Source organism: Marmota monax, unplaced genomic scaffold (genome assembly GCF_021218885.2).
Source record: "Marmota monax isolate L192 unplaced genomic scaffold, Marmota_monax_Labrador192_F-V1.1 WCK01_AAM20220418_F8-fsc00209, whole genome shotgun sequence".
In the NCBI taxonomy this organism is placed as follows: domain Eukaryota; kingdom Metazoa; phylum Chordata; class Mammalia; order Rodentia; family Sciuridae; genus Marmota; species Marmota monax.
The window spans coordinates 2,704,682-2,718,474 of record NW_026694493.1 but is presented as its reverse complement, the minus strand read 5'-3'; the positions used below and the strand labels follow the sequence as shown (position 1 = coordinate 2,718,474).

Genomic DNA, 13,793 nt, shown 5'->3' with positions numbered 1-13,793 from the left:
TTTAATGTGACTCTTGTAAGTACCCTCAATGAAGTAAAGCAAAACATGTTTTCAGCAGATGAAAGAGGAACAAAATCTCAGCGGAGGGGCGGGGGGAGGGACTTTTAAAAATCAAATGGACTTTCTATAAATAAAGAAGATAGTTTCAGAAATTTTAAAAGTTGCCTGGCGCAGTGGCTTAGGCCTGTGATATCCCAGCGGCTCAGAAAGCTGAGGCAGGAAGATCGCGATTTCAAAACCATCCTCAGTAATTTAGCGAGGCCTACGCAATTCAGCGAGATCCTGTTTCTAAATACAATATTAAAAAAAGACTGAGGATGTGGCTCAGTGGTAAGTGCCCTTGGGTTCAAAAGGAAAGGAAATTACAGAGGAAGAAGTAAGTACACTTGACAGTAGAGCAATAAGAAATCATCCGAGGCAATAAATAAATAAATAAACCCAAACAGAACCTTGGTTTTTAAAAATGAACAAAGACTCAGAGCCTTGCTAACATGATATTAAACAATTCAGTATACATTTTCTCAGCAAGAGAAAAAAAAAATGAGGCAGAACAAAAATTGAAGAAATAATGGCCAAGATTTTCCCAAATTTGATATGACAAAAATTTGCCAGTACAAGATGCTAAATGAACACCAATTAAAATAAATACTGTTCCAAACTGTTGAAAGTCAAAGAAAAGAAGAAAACCTTGAATCTATCAAAAGAATCATACCACAATACCTACAAGGAGAGGCCACAGATGAGATTCATAAATTGCCCTAGAATATGTTGCATTTGAATGAAATCATTAACCTTTGCCACATAAAGCAGCTCCTAAATCCCAAAGAAGCAAACAGCACTGACATTGGTAGGCTTATTGAAGCACTCAACACTGACACTAATTCAAGTAATTGGAAGTGAATAAATCTCTCTGGTCCCTAAAGATCTAAATCAGTTGACATGATGGTATTTATAGAAGCATTAAGAGCATTTTGTTGCTAATCTGAGTACAGGGGAAATTTTATAAATCAGTAATGAGATCTAATGGAATCAGATCCTGTGTGAATAAGGCTCAGACATCTTCAAGAAAAGATTTCCAGCTTAAGTTTAAAATGAAAAGGGGCTGGGGTTTGGGGAGAGGCAGAAGGATAAAGAAAGAACCATAAACTGAAAAAGCAACAAATAAGTGCCATCCTTTGGCAAATAGACTAAGTACTATTGCTTAGGAAAAAACATGATATATTCAAGTATTCAAAAATATCAAATACTTCTGACTTCTAATATCATTGTCTATTTAAAGAGTTGAAGAATGAAATTGGAGTGTCCCTTGGCTTCCAGATTAAGCAATGAAAGAATTTAAATAGGTCTTGCTGATTGGAAATGGCTATAAATGGACACAAAGGATTTGGAGACACTTAGACAACCAGGTGTTTTAAGTACAGAATCAAGATGGCTATTGTTTCACTCTAGAGTGAAATCTGTCCTAGAATATGTTGCATTTGAATGAACAGGGTAAAATTTCAGCTTCTGATAGAAGGAGGGAATTCTTTTGTAAATGCTTCAGTAGTTCACTCTATTAGAGAAGCAAAGTGGTTAGAAAAAAAGCTAGGTAAGTAACAACAAATAAAGTTCCCTCCAGAGTATACTGCATTTAATCAAATTCTGTGTAATCTGGCACTTGCTATACTGATTTCCCAATTTGATATCCTGAGTCAGACCATTTTATTCCTACAAAAAAATCTATAGTGTCTAGGCAGAGACATATTAATTCAGTTAGAGTCTCAAGAGGAAAAGAAAACATTGAATTATGGTGCAGACCTTTAATGTGTTTTTTTAAAAGGAACAAGAAGAAAAAGTTTTTTCACAATATAGTATAAGACAATGATCTCAAGCTGAAAAATGTAGGCTAGCATTCTAGATGAGCTTTTCATTCATTAGCTGTTCATATATATCTTCCTGTTTCTAACACAAACCATGCAATTTCCCACTCTGTTTCAAGAATGGCTGAGATATTAATTCTTCTAATTAAATATTTAGAAAGCTATAATATTTTGCTATTCATATGCATGCGCATATGTGAGGAGTCTCCATCATGCAGAAAAAAATTTAGAATAATCCAGATGCTATTCTTCATTCCCCATAAATTTAAGAGTGCAATCTATTCCCATTTACAAAATCAAGATATAGTATATTTATTTACTTATTTATTTATTTGTACTGGGGATTGGACTCAGGGTCACTTAACCACTCAAACACATCCCCAGTCCTATTTTGTATTTTTTTTAAGAGATAGGGTCTCACTGAGTTGCTTAGTGCCTCACTGTTGCTGAGGCTGGCTCTGAACTCTCCATCCTCCTATCTCAGCCTCCTAAGCCACTGGGATTACAGGCATGTGCACCGCACCCAGCTAATTATTTCATTTTTAAAGAGCTGCTTACACTTTGAACAAAGCAACTACAAAAACTTAGAAGTTGTATTTCATATTTGCTTTGCAGATGTGAAAAAGCATTAAAAGCAATTCTTTGTTCAAAAAAATCCCAACTCTGTCTCTAGCTGTTTATTCAATAAATGCTATCAACCTACCTTACTGCAGACAGAACAGAAACCCACACTGAAAATTAGCAAATTGAAAATACCATATTAAAATTACTCCAAAATCTTAATAGTGGTTCTGGTGGGGTAGTGGATTATGGGAGATTTTCCTTCCTTCTTTCTTTCCAATCCTTTCTCTCTCTGCCCTCCCCCATCTTTCTTTTTTTTTCCATTTCCAACATTAAAAAAAATTATTTAGTAAAGTAGATTTTTTAACAAATTATTGAATTTTAAAGACTTTGGCCTAGAAAGACAAATCCAGCCCTCCATATTCATGTTAAATTATCTCTGGGCTGGGGTTGCGGCTCAGTGGTGAGAGTGCTTGCCTAGCATGTGTGAGGCACTGGGTTTGATTCTCAGCACCACATATAAATAAGTAAATTAAATAAAGGCTCATCAACAACTAATAAAAATATATTTTTAAAAATATATCTGACATTTAACTTTGTTTTAAATGCCCCTTCCTGCTCCTTTCAAGTCCTCCCTCCTCTTTCCATCTCTTCCTTCCGCTTTTTTCCTTCATTTCTTCCCTCCACCTTTCCTTTCTTCCTTCCTTGTCCAAATCCTCCAGTACAAGATTGAGCAGAAGTGATGAGACCTGACATTCCTGTTGTTCCTGATCTTAAGGGCAACACTTTCTGTCTTTCACCATTAAGTCTGATGTTAGCCGTAGGCTTCTTGCAGATGTCCTTTTCAGATTAAAAATGGTCCCTTGTAATCCTGTGAATATGAGGATTCCAGTGAGGATTGAATGTTGGGTTTGTAAAATGCTTTTTATGCTTCTCTTGAGATAATCATGCTATTTTTCATTTCAAGTTTATCAGTATGGTAAATTGTGTTGATTGATTTTTTCCAATTATTTTATTGTGATTAAATACATATAATGAAATTTATTTCTTGACCAATTTTAAACGTACAGCTCAATAGTGTTAATATATTCATATATTGTGCAGCTATCACCAATATCTGTCTCTAAAATGCTTTTCATTTTGTAAAACTGAAACTTCATATTTCCTAAATAGTGACTCCTTGTGTCCCCTACCCTGGTCCCTAGCAACCACCGGTCTAATTTCTCTATGATTTGTCCTATTCTTCGTTCCACATGTAAGTGGAATCTTACAGTATTTGTCTTTTTGTGACAGGCTTATTTCACTTAGGCTAATGCCCAGATTGACATGTTATAGCTTACATCACAATTTCCTTCTATATATAATATTTCATTGTAGGCATATAGACAATTTGCTTATTCATTCAGTAGTCATTGGGTACTTGAGTGGCTTCTACCTTTTAACTATTCTGAATAATGCTGCCATGAACACAGGTGTACAAATATCTCTTTGAGACTCTGATTTCAATTCTTTTGGTTATATGCTTGGGAGGGAAATTGGAGTTGTTGGATCATATGGTTAATTCTATTTTTAATTTCTTGAGAAACTGTCATGCTATTTTCCACAGCAGCTGTAGCTTATTGCTACCACCAGTGCACAAGGGTTCTGGTTTTTCTACATCCTCTCCAACGCTTGTTATTTCCTATTTTTTGGTAGTAGCTATCCTAATGGGTGTTAATGTGAGTTTCAGTTTGCATTTCCCTAAAGATTACTAATGTTGAGAAACTTTATGTGCTAACAGTCTTTTATATATCGTCTTTGGCGAAAGATGTATTCCAACTCTTTGCCCATTTTAAGAAATGATTACATATTAAATTATATAAAACCATATGATCTTCCAGCTTTCATTCTACTTCCCATGCTACCCTCTAGCCATGCTCCATAACTTCAGTGCAGTTTCTCAAACATGCTGTGCTGTTTCATTCCTTGATTGTGCAGTTCTACTTACTTGGAATTCAACCTCTGTCGCCCTTTCTGCCCATTGTCCTTTCCCTAAGATACTCTCATTTTCCATGGACAAAACTTTGAGACAGTTTAACTTGAGCTCTTTGCAACTCAGTAACTGCTCTTCCTCCCTCATTGCCTTTCCCTTTCTAGGACCCAGAATCCTCAAACCCACACACCAGATATCTATAGAGCTTGCTTTGTCATCAAAATGTTCCATGCTCCAAGTAGCGATCCCATTCGGCCAATCTCTGCCATCAAAGCTTCTTATAGTACCTTTCAGTTTAGGTGTTAAGATTATGAAGTCTGATGTGATCATTTTGCAAATGTAGGAATGACAGAAGATATTGCCTATGATAGTGCCTATTTCTCAAGTGTTTTATGTTAAAATTGGCATATTTGTCAGTTCAAGTGGATTTTACATTGTAGGATTTTAGGCTGGATAAGATGGGGAATAAAACTAGTCAGGTAGTGAAAAGAAGATAGAAACAAACAGAAGAAACAAACCTGGATGATTCCGCCTCAAGATTCTGTCTGCCAAGTGCTGCCCAGCAGGACTCTATGGAGGCCAGGGACCTGTTCTCCCCCCCCCTTTTTTTTTCCAGGAGGGAATTCAAATGCACAACACCCAAGTGAGAGACACTAAGTAATTTTATAAATGTCTGTTGAATGAAAAAATGAGGCAAGTCTTCACTTTTTTTTTTACATAGGGAGAAATTAATTTTCAGAGAGGTCTTCAACTCCCCAAGGTCACAAAGAAAATAAGTGACACAAATGAGATGGAAATTCAATTCAAGCATCTATTGCTCTTTCTAGCATGTCACAGCTGCCACAAAGGCAGCTTGCCTGCTGGAGCCACTGAAACCTTGAAAAGTTTTCCTGCAAGAATCCCTCTACCCACCTCAGAGGCTTTGCTCCTGCCACTACTAGGCTAAGGGTGACAGTCAATGAGGCTTTATTGTCCCCAAAGGAAGCCCACTGTGGTGGAAGAGTGTGAGGAGGGGTTATGAGAGAAAGCATGTACTTCCAACTTCACGTGGGGACTGTTGGGGCAGTCCAGGGGCAGTGGGGACAAAGACAGGTGTGCAGAACCCTGACTTCCCATCCCATCAGTTTCCATGGAGAGGACATCATAAGCAATGGATATTTTAAAAATACAATTGGCTTTCATTTTAATTAGGTTTTATAAATTAAATATCTTAGAGCATTGGTTCTATGAGAGCAAAAAATCCAAGATCCACATGACTGGTTTCTAAAGAATTTATGGAACAACTCTGTGAGTAAATTGGGGACCCAACTTTTCCTAAGCTTTTCCTCCTCCTTTCCCACCCCACCCCGCTCCTATATTTAAAATGATCTTCTACTTTTAACACACCCTGCTGTGCCCTTAATATTCTCAGTGACTACATTAGCACACTAAGTTAGCTAAAAGTTTTAAATAGTTGTTTTGCAATTTATATAACTAGGAAAAGTTTGATTTCATCTACAGACCAGACTATGATTCCTCCAGGAGAACTCTGTGGAGTTGATTTCATTATAATATCAGAAATGGCCATAGGGCCCAGCACAAGTAGGACTTTAGGTGTTTCATCCATTGAAACAATGAGCTAGATAAGCTGTGGACTTCAGGTAGCTGAAGGAAAATAAGACAGAAATGTGGTCTCCTGGCTTTAATCTCCCTCTGTTAGCAGTACAGTGAACAGATGATGAATATTAAACCAAGTGTCTCTAAGGCATGGGAATCCTAGTCTTGAACATCTCATGACATATGCTAAAAAGAGAAAAGAAAGAAGATACAACAAAATGGAAATTATCTCTGTGAAACACGTCTTCTAGTCCACCATCACCACCACCACCGCCCTCCCCCCCACACTGTAGAAGTGACCAGGCCTTCCTCTCTCCCTCTGATGTAGCTGGTACAAAGTTCTGTTGTGACAATTCCAAGAAATATTTAACTCAAGTTTCTCTACAAGACTGTGAGTCCCTTAAGAACAGCACAGTTCCCATAGGATGGTGGAGGCAAGCAATGTCTTTAGGCTGTTAGATGTAAGAGTAGGAATATTAGACATGAGGGAAGGGCAGGAGGCATAGATTTGGAAAATGAAATCACCGCAGGAGAACCCAAGGAACAGAGGATCAGCACATGGGAAAACGGTACACAAGGAAGGGGCTTGCGGACAACTAGGATCAGAAGAAATCATGAAGAAGAGATTATGTAAGAGAGGTCAGAGAAAGTGAAAATCAAAGAGAAGTCACTGAATTTGCCAACACTGAAGTCATCTGTGGGCTCTGCCAGAACAGTCTCAGTAGAGAGAGCTGGAGCCACATTGCCTGTGGCAAGAGAGCTGAGAGATGAGGAAGTTGGAAAGGATGGCAAACCTCTTTTTCAAGGAGATGGCCAAAGGGTTTTTTGGGGTTTTGTTTTTTTAAGTAAGAGAGAGCACTGACTCAGGGTTTTAGGTTGAGAGAAAAGAATTGGTGGAATGGCACCAGTTGAGGATTCAGTGGACAGTGGAGATAAATGAAGGTGAAAAACCATGGTAAAAAGGGAACAGAGGTTATAGATGACCCTGGAGAGAATAGGAACCTGCAAGTAAGGAGTGCACCAAGGATGCTGGTTAAGGGAGAGTGTTAAGGGAGTTGGATGGAGGAAGCCATGGTCTTCCAAGGAACTGAGCAGGTCAAAGGAGAGTGACCAAGGCTTAAGAGCTGAGAGGGTTGACACAAAAATACATAGGCCAAGGGACAGAGCCAAGGACTAGTGGGATCCTCCACATTTGGTTAAAGGAGTTCAAACCAAAAGAAGGAACTTCACATTCCATACTCACTTCCCTGAGCTACCTTCAAGAGTAAATATCTTTCCTGAGTGTATCCAAGCAATTTCATTTGATGTGCTGATTGGATTTTCCCTGTTACTGTGGGTTAGTTTGGGCCATTATGAAGAAAGAAAGAAAGAAAGGAAGGAAGGAAGGAAGGAAGGAAGGAAGGAAGGAAGGAAGGAAGGAAGGAAGGAAGGAAGGACAGTTTGCCAGAACAGTCTCAGGAGAGAGAGAGAGAGAGAGAGAGAGAGAGAGAGAGAGAGAGAGAGAGAGAGAAAGAAAGAGAGAGAGAGGAAGGAAGGAAGGAAGGAAGGAAACAACTAAATCGCATCTTTCACACCCATCCTCACTTGGAGCGGGGCTTCAGAACAATGTCCTGTAAAGAGTTTACTTTTATTTCCAGGGGTCTCCCCGGACTCTAAAATTCTCCACGTCTTCAAGTTTGGTGTTATTGGGTGTTTACTCAGTCAAGAATAAATTTCAGAAGAAGTCGAGTGTCTTAAGGAAATGCAAACATTCTGCCTTTGCGGTAGTTTAAAAATTGTTCATCATAGTCGTGAAAAGTTGGGGTGACTTTCCATTTCAGAATTCGACTCATTTGTCAATAGGTGCATTATGAAAAACTGGATACATTGCATCACTGTGAAGGACTTCAGACTGCGGTTTGCAGAAGCAGAATAAATTTTCTTGGGGTTGTACCGTTATGTGTACACACACACACACACACACACACACACGCCCATTGGCAGACACAGCCACACCTCGCAGCTTGGGGAAAGCCACAGACCTCATCTGTACCGACTGAGCCTGCACTAGAGGAAGTTTCCGCAGGACTCCGGACAAACAGACTCACGGCCACGACTGTCTGCGAGCTAAGCCACAGGCGACCGCTGGCGGGCAGGTACGCGGTGCGCACCGGCGTCAGGGCCTGGGTGGCGGCAGCGGGAGCGGGAGGTCCTGGGAGCTGCAGCAGTCGGTGCCAGCGCGCGCGCCGGCTGTCCTGGGCCAGCCGCATCCCCCGGCCGCCGCTGGCAGCCTCCTCGCCCCGCGAGAGCCGCCGCCGCCCCTCCCGGCGGCCTCTGGCGCCCTCGGGCAGCCGGGCTCCGCTCTCGCGGTAGGACCTGCCCGCCGCCGGCCCCAGTCCGAAACATGGCTGCGCGCCCCGCCGCCACCCTCGCTTGGTCGCTGCTGCTCCTGTCCTTGGCCCTGCTCCGCGGCGGCTGCCGGGCGCGCTTTGCTGCGGAGCCGGACTCGGCGGATGATGAAGAAGAGCCGCTGGTTTTCCCCGAGTCGCCCCTGCAGAAACCCACGGTGCTCGTGGCCATCCTCGCCCGCAACGCTGCGCACACGCTGCCTCACTTCCTAGGCTGCCTGGAGCGGCTGGATTACCCCAAGAGCAGGATGGCCATATGGTGAGCGGCAAGGGCCACGGGCGGTCGCGGCGGGAGGCGGGAGCGGCTGTCGAGCAGGGACAGCGCCCCACGCTCGGGCGAGGGCACGCGGGACGCCTGGCGCGCACACCCTTCGCTGTCTGTGCGGGTCCTTGGGATCGCGAGGTGGCGCTGAGGAAGGGCGCGCAGGTCTGTGTGCTCTGGGGATGCTAGGGATCTAGGGATAACCGGCTTGCTGGAGAGAATATGGGTGATGTACCATCAGGGTGGCCTCGTCCCCATCACTTCTTCCGGCACAGGGGAATTTGGGGAGACCCCTCAGGAAGACTTTCAACTCCCTCCCTTTCAGTTCTCAGAAGTTTTCTTTATACCCCTAACCCTGGATGAGGGGATAGAGTGCTCGTCGCGGTCCCTCCAGACAGGAGCTATGGAACATAACTTCAGCTGACAAGGGGGTTCCGCACTGGCTGGGGTGGCATACAGTGCGCCGCTCTCACTTCTTGATACAGGGTTCCTGCTGCCACTTAAGAAGCTAGGAAAGTACTTCTGGTTCTCCTCGGGGATCGGGGTGGGTTGGGGACCTGACTCAGGGATGAAGATTAGGAGTGCCCTGCGAAGTCTTCCCAACCACACCGCGTTGGTCCGGGTCTTCTTCAAGCGCTTCAGGCTGTACCTGTTTGTGCGTCTTCCTGGGGCGCAGTACCCACCGCAATAGATGCAAACCGCGCAGAGTACCCTCGGGGTACTGCCTCCTGGAACGCGACGGAGCCGCCTTCGGGAAGAGAAACAACCAAATTTTGTCTCCATATGAAACACCCCTGGTCCTTGCGTTTGTTGTGGGGAGAGACAGGGGATGAGTAGGAGTAACTGCCTAATCCACCTGTAGAACTCAGTCGGGTTTCCAGCCTTTTATAAACCCCATTATCAGACAGCAAGAAGTTAGCCAGGCAAGCTCTAAGGGGCCGGTGGAGAAGGAAGTGGACCCTGGCAAGAGCAGACCTGCGGTCAGATATGCAGACAAGACTCAGGTCCCTGAGGTTGCCAGAGCCTAGGTCACTCTGGTGAGGTTTTAATTCTGTGTCCCTAAAAGGATCTGACCTCAAAAAAGACATATGCCTAAAGCAGCAGTGGGCAGGAAAGGAGGAGAAAGGCAGGCAGCAGCTGAAATTGGCAACCTGATGTAGGTACCTGGTAGGAGAGGTGCAGAGGTGCGAAAGCAAACAAGTGCCACAGTACAGCATTGTGCTGCACACTGCGTTACTATATGCCTGCTATACGTGACCGCCTCCACGGAGAAGGGCACATTATGTGGAAAGCGGGAGCGCTGGTCCAGCCAGGCTTTAAAGCAGAAGGATTTTTTTTTAACCATCTCCACACCAAAAGAATTTTAAAATGTCAGTTCTTTTACTGCATTTTTGGGTTTTTTTGTTTGTTTGTTTGGTTGGTTTTTGTTTTTGTTTTGCAAAAGAGATGCTTTACAGTATGCTCTTGGGTTTTAAAACCTTACAGTATTTATTACAGTTAGTAGAAAGGCGGGTACCAGACACAGGTGTGCCACCCAATTTACAGATGTTTCCTCTTTTATCACACAGCAAATTTTAAAGAAGAATACTGTGATCTTTACTGTATAAAAGAAGAAACTAGGACTTGCATTAGTTCAATAATTCACTTTAGGTTACAGGATTAATAAATGCCAGAAATGAAATTTGACTCTGAGTTTATCTCTAAAGACTGCCCTAAAGAAGTAGGAGTGGAGGGGAGATGATGCAAGCAAAACTTATGCAAACCTATGAATTACAAAGGAGGAGGCCTAAGTTGTTTGACACTAGCTTCATATGTACTTGGGGGCAGGTTGTATAGAATCCATAGGCATCGGTCTTCACATACGTGAAATGAGGAAATATGAACAAACGACTTCAAAAATTTTATCTGGCTCTTGCACTGCATAGATTTTATAATGTGATTGGAATCAACTAGGGGTGAATGTATACCCTAAATTCCCTGGGTGGTCCAGGCTGTATGACATTGGTTCTGTTTACATGGGTGTTATTCCTATTCCATGTAGAAAAGCTCTGGGGATTTTTTTTTTTTCCCTTACCCTCATTAATGGTGCTTGTCATTGTAGCCAGTGTTCAAAAGTTGAGGAAGAAGCCCGAGGCCTGGGTAATGCAATCCCTGCATTAGTCACCATAGACTTCTTTGAAAACTCTTGGTTCTTAGAAACCCTTTATAATTTGGCAACAAAAGTGCCAGTTTATAAATAGTAAAGTACTTTCATCAACTATGTCTGAAAAAAAATGTTGAACAAAATGTGGCTCCTTACAAACAAATATGGCCCCTTTTACTGGGCAATGTAAGGTGATCTGAATGATATTTAAGCATTTTGGGAGAACCAAGGGTTTTTAAATCAGACTAGAGCACTTGTGTTGTCATGGAGGCCCTCAAGAGGAGTTGATACTTAGTTTGAATTAAGTTTTTAAAGAATGAATAGAAATCAGCTAAGACATGGAAAAGAAGGAACATTCCAGAAAGAGGGAACAAGATGCAAATCAGCACCTGGCCATTAACCAGAGCTTCCACTGGGGAATTGAAGCTGGTGGCAGGTCTAATTACTGTGAGTCTCCAAACTCATTGTATTCCACCATAGGCTGTCTCTGAAATGCTGATGTCTAGACTGCACTAGAAGAATATTTGGCTGGCAAGGTTAATTCCATGTATTCCAACATAAGGGCAGATAATGCCTCCATTTAAGATGCTACAGCTTTAAGGGGCTTCTACCAGATGCCTGCCTCTAGTTTCTTAAACCCAAGATCTATTCAACATTCTGAGATGCCAAACTGACTTTCTTAAAACCAAGATCTATTCAGTGTTCTGAGATGCCAAGCTGACTATCCATTCTGCAAAGCCAGCACATGCCAATGTCAAAAATAGCTGTGAGCTACAGAGAACTTTACAAACAAAACACTGCTGAGCACAGAGACTGGGTGCCCGCTTCCCCTGCATCTTATCCTGGCAACTCACTCTGTGCAGATCACTCTTCCCATTCATCTCCTTACCCCTACCAGGGGCTGGAGCAACATCTGATAAGACTCCTTCCCTAGATCATTGAGAGTCAAGACTTCCTCATAGAAGTGTCATTGAGGGGGGGCCTGGTTCATGGATCATGTTCAGACTTCCCTGAGATTATTTTTTCCCTTACCTAAACTAGATCACATATGCATTGTACATACAAGTGAGATGAGCACCTAGAAATGGATCTGAAAGATTCTGCTGTTGGAGAGTGAGTGCAGCTGTCTCAGCACTGTTTTGGGGGATTAGGTTGAATAAAGAACAGTTTATATTTTTTATAGATACTTTGTATCAGCAAAAAATAATTTTTTACATTGACTTGTCAATCTCAAAACCCACCAAACTCTTTGTTTTCCTTCAAAGATCACAATCCTGTGATGAGGAACTAAGGAAGGTGTTCCTTGTGCGAGAATTAAAACATGCACTGAGTTCAGGGGACTCACCACTGTGCTGAGATAAAGAGAACAGCAAGTCACTATGACATATGGCAGTGTACTTCAGTGGCTTCTCTTTAATTCAGTGGAGCCATGAAGAAGTGGCCTTAGAGGAAAGGCTGACCTCATCCGTCTTCCCAAAGCTATGATTTAGGGGAGCAAGGCCACGTACCATAACAGTGAAAAATGGAGCAGGGCACAAGGAAAAAGTTGGCCCAAAGGAGACACCAGTCTTGTCATTCAGAGAGGCAGCTCTTGCTGAGGGGAGACAGTCAATTCACAGAGAGAGCTGTCACAAAGCAGTAACTGCCAAGTAATCACAGAATGATTTGGGCATTTCACTTGGTCAAGTTTTGAAAAGCATTGTACTAAATTGGGGACCATCTTATGGATTTTTAAGTCAAGTGATGAGATTCTGCTGACATGAACATAAACAATGATGAGCTTCTACTTGTTCTGGTTCACCGGTCCTGACATTTTGCACACACTCTCTGCATTGTTTAAGGATTATCTTGAATTTACCTCCACCTTTGAACGCCCAAACAATAGCAGTCTGGTGAATGTTGAACTAGGCACACTCATAGAAGCAAGCATGTTTATAAAATGCTCCATACTACTATTAATAATGGGTTTTAGCACCAGAGGTTAAGAATGATGTCATGTTTTATCATCACAATCTTGATATTAAATGTCGTATATTATCCCTATGAAGACAAGTTTCAGTTTATGGCTGAAAAAGTACAATGACTCTTTCTTTTTCCCCCACCTGATAGCTTAGAATGGAGGAGGGGATGTGTACACCTAGAGTCACCAGGGCTCAAATGTGATGTGCTATCAGAGCACAGTGGTGAACCTCTAAGAAGCAACTTCATCACCCAAACATGGCTCCTAATAACAAGTACCCCAAAGAGTTATGGTAACAAGTGAACGAGATTATGAGTGTACCCTGCCTTTTTTTTTCATTTTTTAAATTTTTATTTATTTATTTTTATGTGGTGCTGAGGATTGAACCTAGAACCTCATGCATGAGAGGCAAGTGCTGTACCACTGAGCTACAACCCCAGCCCTGTACCCTGTCTTTTATATCATTGTTACTAAATAAAATGAGGGTTGCTCTTTCCTATCTATCTTTTCTGTTTTGTTTCATCTCCTTTACCTTTCTCTTTCAAAATGAAGTTTTTTTTAAAAAAAAGCTAACTGAACTGCATTAATATGTACAATTTGTATGTTAATAAAAGATAAAATATAAAGAACATTGAAAAGGAAGTCCATCTATTTTCTTCCTTCCAACAAATAATTCTCAGCATAATGAAAGGTAACATTTATGGAGGCCCTATTTGTTATGGTAAATTATTCACTCCTAACACTAGGTCAGAAAGTCATTCTCTCTCCCTTTACACAAGAGGAAACTGAGGCACAAAGAATGTAAATAACTTGCCCAAGGTCACAAGGCGAGTGCATGGGGGAGTCAGGTTGTGACCCAGGCAGCTAATGCCATAGACTAAATACAGATGGTCTGTTGAAGATCAAGAAAGGATTAATTAGTCCTAGTTTTTGCTTCTGTCCGTTGACCCAACTTGGAAAGATAAGAGCGGCAGTGTTCTTTCGAATGAGAACTGTCACTTCTGCTTGAATGACGGGAGGGACTCACTGGTTCCTTTCTGCTGTCTTGATCAT

The 13,793-nt window shown here is 42.1% G+C and overlaps 1 protein-coding gene across 1 annotated transcript in view; it reads left to right on the top strand.

The window, feature by feature from the left end:
- The first annotated feature begins 8,333 nt into the window (after positions 1-8,333).
- Colgalt2 (collagen beta(1-O)galactosyltransferase 2) overlaps positions 8,334-13,793 on the top strand; it is a 94,745-nt gene continuing 89,285 nt past the window's right edge. The window contains exon 1 of the mRNA XM_046419514.2: positions 8,334-8,634. Coding sequence (XP_046275470.1) covers positions 8,372-8,634 — 263 coding nt within the window. The 5' untranslated portion in view covers positions 8,334-8,371. The remainder of the gene's footprint in view (positions 8,635-13,793) is intronic.